General features: G+C 54.7%; 1 protein-coding gene across 1 annotated transcript in view; it reads left to right on the forward strand.

Moving 5' to 3' along the window:
- Positions 1-15,032, forward strand: part of CADM3 (cell adhesion molecule 3) — an 825,731-nt gene that overhangs the window by 413,416 nt on the left and 397,283 nt on the right. Inside the window, exons 6-7 of the mRNA XM_086945217.1 lie at positions 8,886-8,920; positions 11,398-11,434. Coding sequence (XP_086801343.1) covers positions 8,886-8,920; positions 11,398-11,434 — 72 coding nt within the window. The remainder of the gene's footprint in view (positions 1-8,885; positions 8,921-11,397; positions 11,435-15,032) is intronic.

Consider the following 15,032-nt stretch of genomic DNA (forward strand, 5'->3'; position numbering starts at 1 on the left):
GCTCCTAAACCTCCACCGGGTACGCCACCTCGCCCTATTATAATGCGATTCCTGAACTACCGTGACAGGGATACGCTGCTACGTCTAGCGCGGGAAAAGAGAGAAGTAAAATATGGTAACGCCACTCTCTCCTTTTACCCTGATTTCACGCAAACAGTTCAGGAAGCTAGGATGAAGTTTACTGCGGTGAAGAAGCAACTCCAATCTCACAGCATCCCATACGCTATGCTATATCCAGCTCGCCTGCGAATCCAACACAGAGGCAAACAACACATCTTCCTCACACCGCAGCAGACAGAAGACTTCCTTAAACATGACCGATGCTCTACATCCCGGGAGGCGGCCGCAAGAGGCAGATCACGCTCGCACTCTCCACTGTGTGACCCCTCTTGAACATAGCAATTGCTGAGCCTCACTCGGAGCAATCCAATGGACCCACACCGGACTGGTGATGTATAGGTGTTTTCATCTACATTAAGGACACATGCAGTGCCCGGCCTCGTGCCCTCGTCCCACCAGATGACCTCTGGTATTAGGGGTTACGGTTGGGTTAAATAAGAGAGGCACTGAGGTATTGGCGGGAGCCCCTGGCGGCCCCCTAAGAGGGCATTCCCCTTGGGGTGTTTTTTTTCTCCTAGTTTCTAGACTGATTGATACCTGAGGAGGGGGGAGGGGTATTGAGTTTAACAAGTTTGACTGGGGGGAGGGAAACTGTCCTCTGGCATGTTGGGGTAGCCAGGGTGGGCGGGAAGGGGGGGAACGGGGCACCTAGAGTGATGCAGATACAGCGTGAGGAGTCACAAGACTGGGGCGGACACTTTGAGCAACGATTGCAACTCTGTTTTCATGATGATGGGGGACCAAGGTGGTACTGGGGTAAATCTCAATGTCTTATCTTGGAATGTACGGGGACTCAATGATCCCCGGAAAAAACTGCAGGTTCTAAGCTATTTGGACAGGCACCAAGTCGGAATTGCACTCCTCCAGGAAACGCATTTGGTAAAAGGGGCTAACCCCCACTTTGCAACACGCTGGGCCTCACATGGGTGTTATGCATCGTTCTCCTTTTATGCCAGAGGAGTTGCCATTCTGGTTAAACGTGGGGTGCGCTTTGTAGAGGAGGGCAGGGAAGTTGACCCAGAAGGGAGATACTGTATATGGAGTGGTGTGGCTCACTGGTTAGAGGCGGCAGACCCAGAAGCAGAGAACGGCCCGGGACCAGGGTTCAATTCCCGACGCGGCAGGGTCGTGGACCAGGGTCAACGTACTCGATAATTCTCGCCTCGGTGCCTACTCTAACCAGGGATCACACTCGGCAACTCTGGGCATTAAGCTTGCCTCATCTCTACAACGGCCCCCCACAGACGTCGGGGATGCCTGGTTTCACCTTGGAGATACCCAGAAAGGGACCATCTCACAGGGAAAGCCAGGACGGGTTCCCCAGTGGTCATCCGCGCCAGGATACTCCGGTAGTAATTGAGCGCGCTACCAAACAGCATATTACATTATTACATTACTGTGGGGAATACTGCAATCTCATGATATTGTGTTGGTGAATTACTTCGGTCCAAATATTGATGACCCTCACTTTCTCCATCTGATTAGGGGCAAACTGAGAACGTTAGGCTGCAGGTATATCGTGTGGGGTGGAGATTTTAATACTGTCGTTAACCCTACGAGAGATAGATCAAACGCCACGTCAGCACACTACACATCCTCTCAGCGCACCCTGCAGGACATTGTAGCAGATGAGGAATTGGTGGATGCCTGGCGATTCACACACCAGTCGCAGCGGGAAGGCACGCATCACTCCTCTGTACCCAACACCTGGGCCAGACTGGATTATGTATTCCTGGCAAAGGGCATGTCACACTGGGTTCAAGGAACGACACTTATGGCCAAAACTCTGTCTGACCATTCTCCAGTGAAGGTCTCGCTACAACCCCCTGTGGACCTTGCCCCATACGTGGGCTGGAGGCTGAACCCTTCGCACTTGCAAGACACTGCAATTCAGACTGAACTAGAACAGGAGATCTTAGACTTTTTCCCCAGGAACACTGGCTCGGTGACGAGCCTCACAACTGTTTGGGAGGCCTTTAAAGTTAATGTCAGGGGGTGGTGCATTTCCAAAGGGGCGGGATCTTGAGAGACCTGCGGGGCACACTACACTCCCTCGAGACTAACCTTAAGGCACTGGAACGGGAAGCAGCGCAGACCCCACCCCTATACAAGCGCGCATACTGGAAAAAATGACTACATACACTGAGGAAGCGGAACGGAAATGCAGATTCCGGGGAAAACAGGGTGAGGCTAGGAGATACGGGGAAGGCGATGGACCGGGGCGCTTGCTAGCTGGGGCTGTGCGACCCACGCGCTTTCATAACCATGTTACAGAACTGTGGCATGAACAAGGGGACCCATGCAGGTCACTACCAGGACAAATGGACATCCTGACGCATTACTATAAGACACTTTATTCTTCCTGTAGGCAAGACGAACTGCAACTCAGACTATTTTGAGGACGTGGCTCTAGTGTGGCTGGGCCCAGTGCAACACAAATTTTTAGCCCTTGACCTCGAGGTTGCCGAGATTAAGGATGCGATAATGAGCATGAAATCAGGAAAATGCCTTGGCTCAGATGGGATTCCCATCGATTTCTACAAAACCTATATACACATCCTTGCCCCGATCCTCAAGGCAGTGTTCTACGAAGCACTGGAAGAGGGCGTACTCCCAGACACTATGAGAGAAGTGCAAATACTGTCCTTACTCAAGCCCGGAAAGGCGCCTGACCACTGCAAATCTTACCATCCTTTGTCCCTGTTAAACAGTGACACTAAGATACTGGCCAAGGTACTCACCACTAGGTTGACCCTCCTCCTTGAAAAAATTGTACTACTGGACCAGGCGTGCTTTGTCCCCAACCGAGCTACTTCCCATAATCTCCAAACGCTCCTTGCGATCCTTCAAGATATAGATCCCAAATGCGCTGCGGTGGCGGTTTTTTTAGATACCACCAAAGCGTTTGATTCCCTTGAGTGGGATTACATGTTCGGGACCTTAACCTATATGGGGATGCCGGAACAGTTTGTGCGATGGATCAGGCTCCTTTATGAGGCACCAGTTGCCAGAGTACTACTTGATGGATCGCGCTTTGACCCTTTCCGCATCAATAGAGCGACGAGGCAAGGCTGTCCCCTGTCCCCTGTACTATTTGCTATTGCCATCGAACCCCTGGCAGCCAAACTACGCCAGCACCATAATCACAGAGGCCTCCTATACCCATCCCGACAAGTGTTAGTCTCCCATTACGCGGACGACATTGCCCTTTACATCCGTAACCCGGCTGAGAACCTCAGCCCTGTATTGCGAGAGATTACTAAATTCGGGTTTTTTGCTGGAGTGCAGATGAACTGGGAGAGATCAGCAGTGTTCCAGCTGACGGACCACACCGCGCCCTTGGCCCTTGACTACCCGCAGCAGTGGGAGGATTCGGATTTCCGATATTTGGGGATCCACGTCTCTAGAGACAAAGACACGCTAATGAGATCCAACTATGGGCGGGTCCTTGAAAAACCTCCTGCTTTTCTCAATCCTTTTTCCATCTATGCACTCAGAATCTTGAACCAGTATCCATCTGGACCACCTCAACATTGCTCCTATTTGAGGGACGTGGCCTAGCTCATGGCCGGGTAAGAAGTGCTGAGCACGAGCTCCCGCTGAAAGCCTAAATCCCGACTTAATCCTGCGGCATCCAAGGCAACACTTACCTTCAAAAGACGGCTTGAGCAGCACCTTCCCCTGTTACCGACCGATGGGGGCCCCGCAGATGGCGGAATTGGCACGAATCGACCTGGTCAGAGCTGAGGCCAATCGAGTGCAGCTTTGGCAAGATGGCGGCTTGCAGGAGTGAAACGACTTTTGGGGCTTATTTACACTACTGAAGAACCGGCGGACCGCTGACTGACCGGCCGCTGGACACTACGCCTTCTCCTCCCTGTGTTTGGGGGGACAGCTGAAATCCTACAACGATGCAAGACCCGACTGGGGATCTGCACCTCCACCTCTGGGCGGCTAGGAGGAGAAACCTGGATGTAGGAGAAGAGGCCACTCCGATTCTAGAGGGGGTAGCCCCTCGTACCAAGTAGATCCCTTTGAGGCCCACTATGACCCTGATCCCAGGGGCAATTCATGGGATGACTACATAGATCCGGATCTCTATTTAGCTAAACTCTGCTACCTTTCGAAAGTAGACTTACACACTGTGACGGGGGGGACCCCGACGAGGGCCCCCCAGGTATGCCTAGTAATGTGTCTACTTTGTCTTCCCAGAATACCGAGGCCTGGAATACCCCCGACGTCGTCCAGAGACGGCCTGCAGCGGTGCACCTACGGGACTACACCTTTAAGGGGGCGGAGACGGACTGGAGACACGCCCGGCCTGCCGACGTAAAACCCATTCCGGAATCCAGCCAGGTGTGCGAGACACCCGGAGGTGGAGTTGGAGGTTGGTGGAGCGAGTGGAGAGACAGCGGAGCAGTGTGGACGGAGGAGGAGGACGACGAGCGGAGGACGGAGGAAGATCACGAGTGGAGGACGGAGGAAGAGCGCGAGCGGAGGACGGTGGAAGATCGGAGGTCGGAGGACGAGGACAGCGGAGAGAGAGGAGGAAGCTGGAGCCGGACGGAGTCGGAGACGAGTCAGAGCTACAGGACGATTCCAAGCAGGAAGGCGGCTGCGGGACCAGACAGCGGACCTGAGGTGGATTACCGCGGGAAGCCAGGGGGCTCTGCGGGACGCGCATCGCCCAGCCACACTAACACGGAAGTGTGGCTCACCCAGGTACGGTCCGATAACGCAACGTGGGGAGGTGGTAGACCAGGGAAGCCCGCCTAAAAGCAAGCACCCCTGCACACCCTTGGGGGTTTCCCAAGGGTTCACGTCCCACAGCCAGGGTTAGAGGTTGCACGTGTGTTTTCCCTCACTCCCTTCCCTGAGAGACATTCATCCCAGCATCTTTATTGAGACGGACATTTTCTTTCTTTTCCTTCTTTTCTGGGATACCGGCGTAAAAGACCAGCAGGACGGCGGGGAAAAGGCCTACGACCCCCAGAAGACCTTGGGACTGGAGAGCAACAACCGGACGGTCCAGGACGGAGGAGGCGGACTTACCCCTACCCTTTTATAGAGTGCCTGTTCGCAAACGGCGGTTGTACAAAGCAATAAAACCTGCACTACCCCGTAACCCAGTGTCTGTGAATCTTTTCGAGAGTCCCGCGATACAGACACAGCCCCGGTCTGAAAGCTCACAAGTGGTGGAGAATGCGGGCAGTTCGACAGTAAGCAACATCGAGGACACAACGATGGATGCGATCCTGCAAGCCCTCGTGAAGGGCCAAGAACAACTGGCATGGGCCGTGGAACAACAGCTAGCCGCAGCCCAATTGGACCGGGATACCTTCCGAAGTTCCGTGGTACAGCAACTAGAAGGAATGAGGGTTACGGGAGACCCCGCCACGGTCACTGTGCGTGAAACCCGGACTACCCCCACACCGGCGGGCATTTCGTTGCAAAAATATGTCCCGGGGGAGGACCCAGATGCTTTTCTAACGAATTTTGAAAGGGTAGCCCTTGCTTGTGGGTGGACTGTGGACAAGTGGCCATTCTTCTTGGCACCATTGTTGAGTGGAGAGGCTCAGGCGGCCTATCAGGTAGCGAACAACAATGGTACTACCCCCTATGCTCAAATAAAGACTGTGATTTTGGATCACCTCGGCTTAGACTCTGAAGCCTATAGGGTTCGATTCCGCAAAGAGAGGGGACAAGCGGGAGACAACCCCAAGACCTTGTTCTTTAGGTTAAAAACCGCGGCGGACAAGTGGCTCACCCCGTCCACGAGCACCAAAGAGCAAATCATGGACAGAATATACCTTGAACAGTATTTGGAAGCCCTTCCATATGGGACACAACGGTGGCTTCGCCAGCACTCTAATTTGAACACGGCTCAGGCCATGGAGATGGCCACCACCTACGCCCGGGCCCAACCTCGTCTACACAGCGCGGAACCGGAGAAGCCAAGCAAAGGACCGACAAGACCCGAGCGACGCCTGAGGGCACCTCCGGGACCCCTTCCTCCCCCACCCAGACCCACGGCTGGCGACCACCCCCCCTTTCGGGGCCCACAGTGTTTCGATTGTGGCCAGTGGGGCCACATAGCCCGGTTGTGCCCCCAGAAAAGAGCGCACGAAGAGCCAATGGATGTTAATTATCTTCCAAAGTCGGTGTTGTACTCAGCTGAACTAGGAGGCTCTTTTCATGTGAGTGTTACTGTTAACGGGGTGGAGGTCAGGGCCCTCCTGGATTCTGGCTGTAAGCAATCAGTCATACAAGGGATATATGTGACTCCAAACCAGTTAGTACCGGAGAACAGTGTTTATATTAAATGCGTACATGGGGACGTGAAAGAGTATCCAGTGGCTAACATTCCCCTAGGCCTAAAGGGTATGGAAAAGATGGTAGTGAAAGTAGGAGTGATGGATGCCCTGCCCGAACCGTTGATCCTGGGCACCGATAATCCGAACTTCCTGAACCTCTTTAAGGGCCAGTTGGGCCAAGACATTGAGCAGGGGGAAACAGTAACCAACTTGCTGTCCACAGGCCCCTGGGAAGGAGACAGGTCCTTCAGATTCGCCCAGGCCAATGACGAGACGCTCATCAATGCTTGGGAACAGGCACATGTTAATCTAACCAATCCTACTCCCTCCTACCCCCGGTTTGTGATAAAAGATGATCTTTTATATAGAGTAGCCTCTAAGGAGGAGCCGATGCAACTATTGGTACCAGCCTGTTTTCGTGACCAAATAATGTACTATGCCCATACCCACCTACTGGCGGGACACATTGGGAGCGAGAAAACGACTCAGAATGTCCTCAGGAACTTTTATTGGCCTGGCATCTACAGCGACATAAAAAAACATTGTCAAACCTGTGACCTTTGTCAACGGAAGAATGCCCAACGTCCGGCGGCGGTCCCCTTACAGCCTCTGCCAGTCATCGGGACCCCATTCGAGAGAGTGGGGATGGACCTGATAGGCCCCTTAACCACCACAAAAAAAGGGTTTAGATACGCCCTAGTTATCGTGGACTACGCCACTAGATTCCCTGAGGCGTTTCCTCTGAAATCCCCCACCTCCAGGAACATTGCTGACAAATTTCTTGAGTTGTTCTCTCGAGTGGGGTTCCCTAAAGAAATCCTCACGGACCAGGGGACCCCATTCATGTCCAAGGTTATGCAGGAGGTTTGCCAAATGTTGGGTTTACACCAGATCAAGACGTCCGTATACCACCCGCAAACGGATGGGTTGGTTGAACGATACAACAGGACCTTAAAAACGGTCCTGAAAAAAATGGTGGAGGTAAACCACTCCGACTGGGACTCCTTGTTGCCCTTAGCTCTATACGTGATTAGGGGCCAGCGTCAAAGTAGCCTGGGGTGTTCGTCTTTCGAGATGCTCTATGGGAGACAACCCAGGAGCTTGCTGGATATGACAAAGGATATGTGGGAAAAGGAACAAGGCGGAGAAACCAGGTCTCTTCTCGAATACAGCTCGAATTTGAGGAACAAATTAGGAAAGATCAGGGAACTCGCGTTTACACACTTGGAGGACAGCCAGAAACACCAACAGACCCATTATAACAGAGGAAAAAAATGGAGGTCGCTCAAAATAGGTGACTGGGCCCTCGTATTGCTGCCTTCTATAGCAAAGAAATTCAGCAATGAGTGGCAAGGCCCGTATGAAGTCATCGAGACGATAGGCAAGACGACCTATCGTCTCCGTCTCACCAACCGGAAGTCCCAGATTTTTCACATAAATCTCTTAAAGAAGTGGCTGGGAACACCTCCCGTGGCAGCTAATCTGGTCCTGAATCCCCCACAATCCCTCAGCTCCACGATGGGTGACTTGGTCATTAGCGAGGAATTGTTTGAAGGTGAGCAGGAGGGGCTCCGTCATGTGCTAAGGAAACACGCACCCATCTTTTCTGACCTTCCGGGGAAAACTACCTTGGCTGAGCATAGAATTGAGACGCCTCCTGGTACCGTGGTCAAGCAACGACCGTACAGAATACCAGAGGCTAAACGGGAGGCCATAGCGAAGGAGGTGGCAGAAATGCTCAGGCTAGGGGTGATACGGCCTTCCAGGAGTGAGTGGTCGTCGCCAATAGTTATGGTGCCTAAACCCGATGGCAGCAGCCGTTTTTGTATGGACTTCCGGGCGTTAAACGAAGTATCGGCTTGTGATTCCTACCCCATACCCCGGATCGATGAGCTCATCGAGAAACTCGGGGAGGCGAAATATATCAGTACTCTGGACCTGACGAAGGGGTACTGGCAGGTGCCCCTGCGCGAAGAAGATAGGAGAAAGACAGCCTTTTCCACCTCAGAGGGGCTGTTCGAATTTACAGTTCTGCCCTTCGGTCTACATGGGGCTCCCGCCACATTCCAGAGGCTCATGAACACGGTACTGCAGGGTCATCATCAATATTGCTCCGCTTATCTTGATGACATCATCATTTTTAGTCCCTCCTGGGAGACACACTTGCAACATCTAGATGTCGTGTTCACGTTGCTCGAATCGGCAGGTCTACATGTCAATTCCAAGAAGTCCCGGATCGGGTACCATAAAGTCAAATATTTGGGGTATCTTCTAGGACATGGCGTCATTGAACCTCAGGTGGAAAAAGTTCGCGCTATCGCGGAAACCCCGTTTCCGAAAACTCTAAAAGACATGCGTGCCTTCTTGGGCCTGGTAGGGTATTACAGGCGTTTTATACCCTCCTTTTCCGAGGTCGCGGCGCCCCTGTCCGATACCCTCAGGAAAACCAAGACCCGACCGGACTTCCACAACCCGACGCCGGCCATGTGGACTGCCTTTCAGACCCTGAAAAAGGCCATCACCACCCGGCCTGTTCTTACTTCACCCGATTTTAACAAACCTTTTGTGTTGCACACTGACGCCTCTGACTTTGGTATTGGGGCTGTGTTGTCCCAGGACTCTGGGGAGGGGGGTCTCCGCCCCGTTCTCTACATCAGTCGGAAACTGTTTCCTAGAGAGGTTAGGTACCCGACCATTGAAAAGGAGTGCCTGGCCATCAGGTGGGCGGTGGACAAGTTACGTTACTACCTTGAAGGGCGATCTTTCCTGCTATACACAGACCATGCCCCTCTCGTTTGGATGGCGAGGAACATGTCAAACAACCCTCGCGTCATGCGGTGGTTCCTGGCCTTGCAACCCTTTCGGTTTCAGGTCCGGCACCAGAAGGGGGCCGAGAACGTCCAGGCGGACTTTCTTTCTCGGTACCCTCTCCCCGATCGGGAGATTCCTAGGGGGGGGGGGTGTGACGGGGGGGACCCCGACGAGGGCCCCCCAGGTATGCCTAGTAATGTGTCTACTTTGTCTTCCCAGAATACCGAGGCCTGGAATACCCCCGACGTCGTCCAGAGACGGCCTGCAGCGGTGCACCTACGGGACTACACCTTTAAGGGGGCGGAGACGGACTGGAGACACGCCCGGCCTGCCGACGTAAAACCCATTCCGGAATCCAGCCAGGTGTGCGAGACACCCGGAGGTGGAGTTGGAGGTTGGTGGAGCGAGTGGAGAGACAGCGGAGCAGTGTGGACGGAGGAGGAGGACGACGAGCGGAGGACGGAGGAAGATCATGAGTGGAGGACGGAGGAAGAGCGCGAGCGGAGGACGGTGGAAGATCGGAGGTCGGAGGACGAGGACAGCGGAGAGAGAGGAGGAAGCTGGAGCTGGACGGAGTCGGAGACGAGTCAGAGCTACAGGACGATTCCAAGCAGGAAGGCGGCTGCGGGACCAGACAGCGGACCTGAGGTGGATTACCGCGGGAAGCCAGGGGGCTCTGCGGGACGCGCATCGCCCAGCCACACTAACACGGAAGTGTGGCTCACCCAGGTACGGTCCGATAACGCAACGTGGGGAGGTGGTAGACCAGGGAAGCCCGCCTAAAAGCAAGCACCCCTGCACACCCTTGGGGGTTTCCCAAGGGTTCACGTCCCACAGCCAGGGTTAGAGGTTGCACGTGTGTTTTCCCTCACTCCCTTCCCTGAGAGACATTCATCCCAGCATCTTTATTGAGACGGACATTTTCTTTCTTTTCCTTCTTTTCTGGGATACCGGCGTAAAAGACCAGCAGGACGGCGGGGAAAAGGCCTACGACCCCCAGAAGACCTTGGGACTGGAGAGCAACAACCGGACGGTCCAGGACGGAGGAGGCGGACTTACCCCTACCCTTTTATAGAGTGCCTGTTCGCAAACGGCGGTTGTACAAAGCAATAAAACCTGCACTACCCCGTAACCCAGTGTCTGTGAATCTTTTCGAGAGTCCCGCGATACAGACACAGCCCCGGTCTGAAAGCTCACACACACCAACCAGGAAGACGGATTCCTCGTTGAGATCATCCCAACTGCACAGTGCACCCTGCAGTTGCTGCCAATGCTTAAGGTGATGCTCATAACCGAGTCTGACACCTTTAACACCTTGGCTGCTAGGCGTTTTCCCCCTCCTGTGCTGGACATTGATATTTTACTTTATTCATGACGAGCTCAGCTCGTCATCAGCACAGCTCAACTGTGCATCATGACGAGCTGAGCTCGTCATGAGCATCGAAAGGGTTAAGGAGCCTGTCATTTCATTTCATAAAGCTTTATTCGGAACAAAGAAGCAATGTCCATAAAAGCACATAAAATTTCATAACAATATTACATTAACCAATAAAAATCATGGTAGAGGGGGGCGTGGCCAACAGCATGGCCGACTAGGACGTGCATTGCCGGAGCTCTGGCCGCACGGCACAGAAATCCGACGATACTAATAACCCCGAGCCTAACGAATCTGATCCGCACAACTCCACGACTTCCTGAGGGCAGGGGAGTACTGCGAACCCGAGCTGAATCCGCCCGGAAGGCGAGAGAGAAGCAGCCGATCCTGCAGCGCCCTGTGGGCCAAGATGGCGACCGCGACCTTCTGTTGAGGCGGAGACGCAGTGGGGCGAACCAGCGGCCCTGGCAGATGCGGGACTTCAAAATCTGAACCACGGCATTGCCCAGCCTGGCCCGGTGCTGCGGGGTGCCGGCCATCGAGATACCCGGAGGGGGTTCGGAGACTGCACGGCAGCCTTGCCGCCTTTACTAAGATGGCGGCTGAAGGACTCTGCACCCGGTGATCGAGGGAGGAGACGAGTGACGGCCGCCTCTACACCGTGGTGCCACAGGGAAGCAGCGGTGCCGAGTAACGGAGGAGCGGTGGTGTAGCCTGCTGCAAAAGCGGCAAAAATCGGGCACTGCGAACCAGAGGCGGCGGAGACGCCCGCGATAGCCCAGGAAGGCTGCACCTGCGAGGCTCCACTGTGACGGTCAGTGCAGGGGGACGTGAGAGACTACTGGGGGCGCACTGGAGGAACACTGCGCGGTGGTGCCCAGGCCCTACCCGCTTTGCGCCGGCTGTCTTCCCCCCCCTCCCCCTTCCTCTCACCACCCGACACAATACAAACGGCGAGCCGCACCGGATGCGGGGATGGTGACATGGGGACCTGCCCACACGGAATGGGTGGACTCCAGGTAGGAGTGGTACTACCGGGCACGCAGGACAGCATGGAGTGGTTGTGCTTGGGGGGGGGCCCGAAGAGTGAGAGTGCTGCTGTTGGGTCCCGCCCCCCCCCCTATATTGAGGCGGATGGTACACTCTACTGACTCCTCCAGGAGACGCTATGGAGGGGTGACGGAGGAGGCGGGCGGTGAAGGAGTGAGAGTGTGGCCCGCAGGCGGGGATAGTGTTCGCCAGAGATAGACCAGCGTGGGAGTCTGGAACGCACACAGCCGCCCAGATCTGGTTGGGGCACATGGAGCTCGCCGGGTGAGCCTCGCAGCAACAGCAAGATACGGCGCGGCCGGCCTTTCCCTCCATCCTGTGCCCGTCTGACAACAGAGCATTCCTGGCACACAGATCTCGGCCTGGGTGGCGTCCGCAGGATCAGTGGGACGCCCAAATACTAGAGCCGTTAGGAACTCAGTAACTACGTGGAGAAGTCGCGGCAGGGCACGGAGGGACATCCGACAAGGCTCCGACGGTGTGGAGATCGGGGTGTGAGGCCGCACTACTGAAAAAAGGGGCACGTGGTATACCAGACAGGGAGCTACACGCGGGAGGCGTCCCTCTTCATGGCACTGGAGGCTCTGGGTGCCGCGAAACGAGCTGCAACTACCAACACCGGGTTGGCCTGACCCACGCTCTGGGAGCACCGGAAGGCACGGGCGAGTAAACCGGAGAGGGATTTCCTCCGAGGGTGAGGACGGCCATGGGGAAGAGAGACCAGCTCCCTAAGCCCACGAAGCCGGGCCCCATGGGCAACTTTGCGGCGCCAAAACATGTCGCGGAGCAGCAGCGGGCGATGCCCTGCCCGCAGTCCGAAACCGCAATGTTACTGGCAGCCATCCAGGCATCCAGGAGCGACATTCAGGAATCCCGGGCGGCATTGGAGGTAAAGATTGGAGAGGTAGGCTCTGAGATAACACTGCTGCAACAGGACTTTCGGAATCTGACGGACAGGGTGACAGAAGCGGAAACGAGGGTTACTGAACACGATGTCTCGATCACAGCCCTGAAGAAGGACATGGCGGAACTGCAGGCCTCGCACCGTCCACTACAATGGAAGGTGGACGATGCGGAAAATAGATCTAGACGCAACAACCTCCGCTTTGTGGGTTTTAGGGAAGGAATTGAGGGGAGGGACATGGCCTCCTTCCTACACGCCTGGCTTAAGACTACTTTTCCGGCTGCGCAGTTCTCCACATGCTTCATTATTGAGAGGGCACACAGGGCTCTCCTAGCCAAACCGCCGGAGGGCGCAAGGCCGCGACCAGTTATAGCTCGCTTCTTGAACTATGCGGATAGAGACCTAATCTTAAGGGAAGCAAGGAAGATGAGAGAAATCCGGATGGAGAACACAACTATAATGATTTTCCCGGATTACAGCCAGGAAGTGTCGAAACAGCGCCGTTCCTTTGACTCCGTAAAGGCAAAACTGAGATCCATGAACATTACATACATGCTCCTCTTCCCTGCAAAACTCAAGGTGATCTATAAGGACAAGTCCATCTTCTTCCCGCATCCGGAGGATGCATGGCAATGGCTTGAAGAATGCCCCATCTTGAACAGCAGAGAGGCAGCCGGACGGGAGGCCATGGACAGGTCAGTGCGGGAGGGGCTGGGAGCTACCCAAACCGCAGCGAAGGAAACCAGGAAGGCTGAAGAAACAAACCCCGGCAACACCTTACCAGACCCGCGGCACCAGTGGCAGGAGAGGAGGCAGATCGACTTCGCCGGGTCACGGCTCGGTAGCGGGCTCCAGATTTAGCTGCTTAAGAAATGGTATTCGCTCAGAGGGGGAAGAGGGGGATGAGTCAGAGGGACGCGCCTCTGGTGGTGAAGAGGACGATGACGTTGGAGACTCAGTTCACCCGTTGGTTAAAGAAATCCACAACCTGGAGCAGGACTCGTCGGGCCAGGGGCCCACTATGGACACACAGGACTCTCACTCATGACCTATGAGGCTCAGGGACTAGTGAGATCGCCGTTCGGCCAAGGGGAGCACGCAAGTTGACACGCCCTTAAATGTTGTTTGGGTTGCATTTAAAGTTATTTGGTTTGTGATGGGTGGGAAATGTGGGAGGGCGACAGGCCTTCTCCCGTGGATAGTTTGGTCCCACGCTGGGATGCGACTGGAAGGGGAGGGAGGTGGGGAGGCGGGTAAAGGGGGGGGGGGAGGTTTTCGAATTCTCTCAAGTTGGGGTTCTGGAGGGTTCAGGGGAGGAGGGGGGGGACAGTTGAGGAGCAGCAGCGTCACGCCTTACCACACTTAGTACCACTTTCACTACAGAGTCTCATCTGGGACAAATGTCGTACTACTAGATGGCAGGTACACTAGACACTCTGCAGGGGGGTGACACAGGGGTCACCGTCTTAACGTGGAATGTGAATGGGTTAGGGTCAAAGATCAAGAGGGGCTTAGTGAACGCTTACCTCAAGAGGGTGGCGCCAGACATCATCCTTCTACAGGAAACACACCTTCGCGGCAATAAGTGCGCTTTTATAGCAAGGGGCCGTTATGCTGTGCTAGCCCATGCTGGATACACTACAGATTCCAGGGGGGTGGCGATCCTCGTAAAGAAAACTGCACCATTCATGGTCACCCGTACCTGGTTGGACACACAGGGGACATACGCAGGCATACAAGGGACCTGGAATAGGCGTAGGTACACGATTATCTCGGTATATGCCCCCCCGAAGCTACAGGCACGCACCCTCAAAGGGATCACCACCATACTCATGGATACAGCAGATACGATACAAATAGTGGGAGGGGATTTTAACTATGTTATGTGCGAAGCAAGAGACCGGTCAGGGACACCACGTACCCAGGGGACAAATACGGCCTTAGCACGTCCGTTGAATGCCATTGGACTCACGGATGTCTGGAGATGGCTCCATCCCACCCAAGAGACATACTCCTACTACTCGGGGGCTCACAGGGTCTTCTCAAGACTAGACTATATATTCATGTCCAGGCTAAACCTTACATCGAGAGTCAGGGCAGATTACAAAGCGAGAGGACTGTCAGATCACTCTCTGTTGTATGTATAGTTGGGGCGGAAGGGGGGGGGGGGGAGAAGATGGAATGGCATCTAGCGGCTTGGGACCTTCAATCTCCGGAACTGGGGCGGGGCATCAGAGCTGACATCAAGGTCTATGTGGCCGAAAATGAGGGTACAGTGGATTCGGGGATCACCTTCTGGGAAGCGATGAAACCGGTCCTACAAGACCGTATACAGAGCAGGTTAGGAGAGAGGCGGCGAATGCAACAGGATGAGGTAGCCAGTGTAGAGACGTCTATCCTAGCCTTAGAGACGGACTATCAGCGACAGAAGGAAGAGGTACTACTGCGTAAACTATTG

The sequence above is a fragment of the Lissotriton vulgaris genome, chromosome 12, assembly GCF_964263255.1.
Source record: "Lissotriton vulgaris chromosome 12, aLisVul1.2, whole genome shotgun sequence".
NCBI classification, from domain to species: domain Eukaryota; kingdom Metazoa; phylum Chordata; class Amphibia; order Caudata; family Salamandridae; genus Lissotriton; species Lissotriton vulgaris.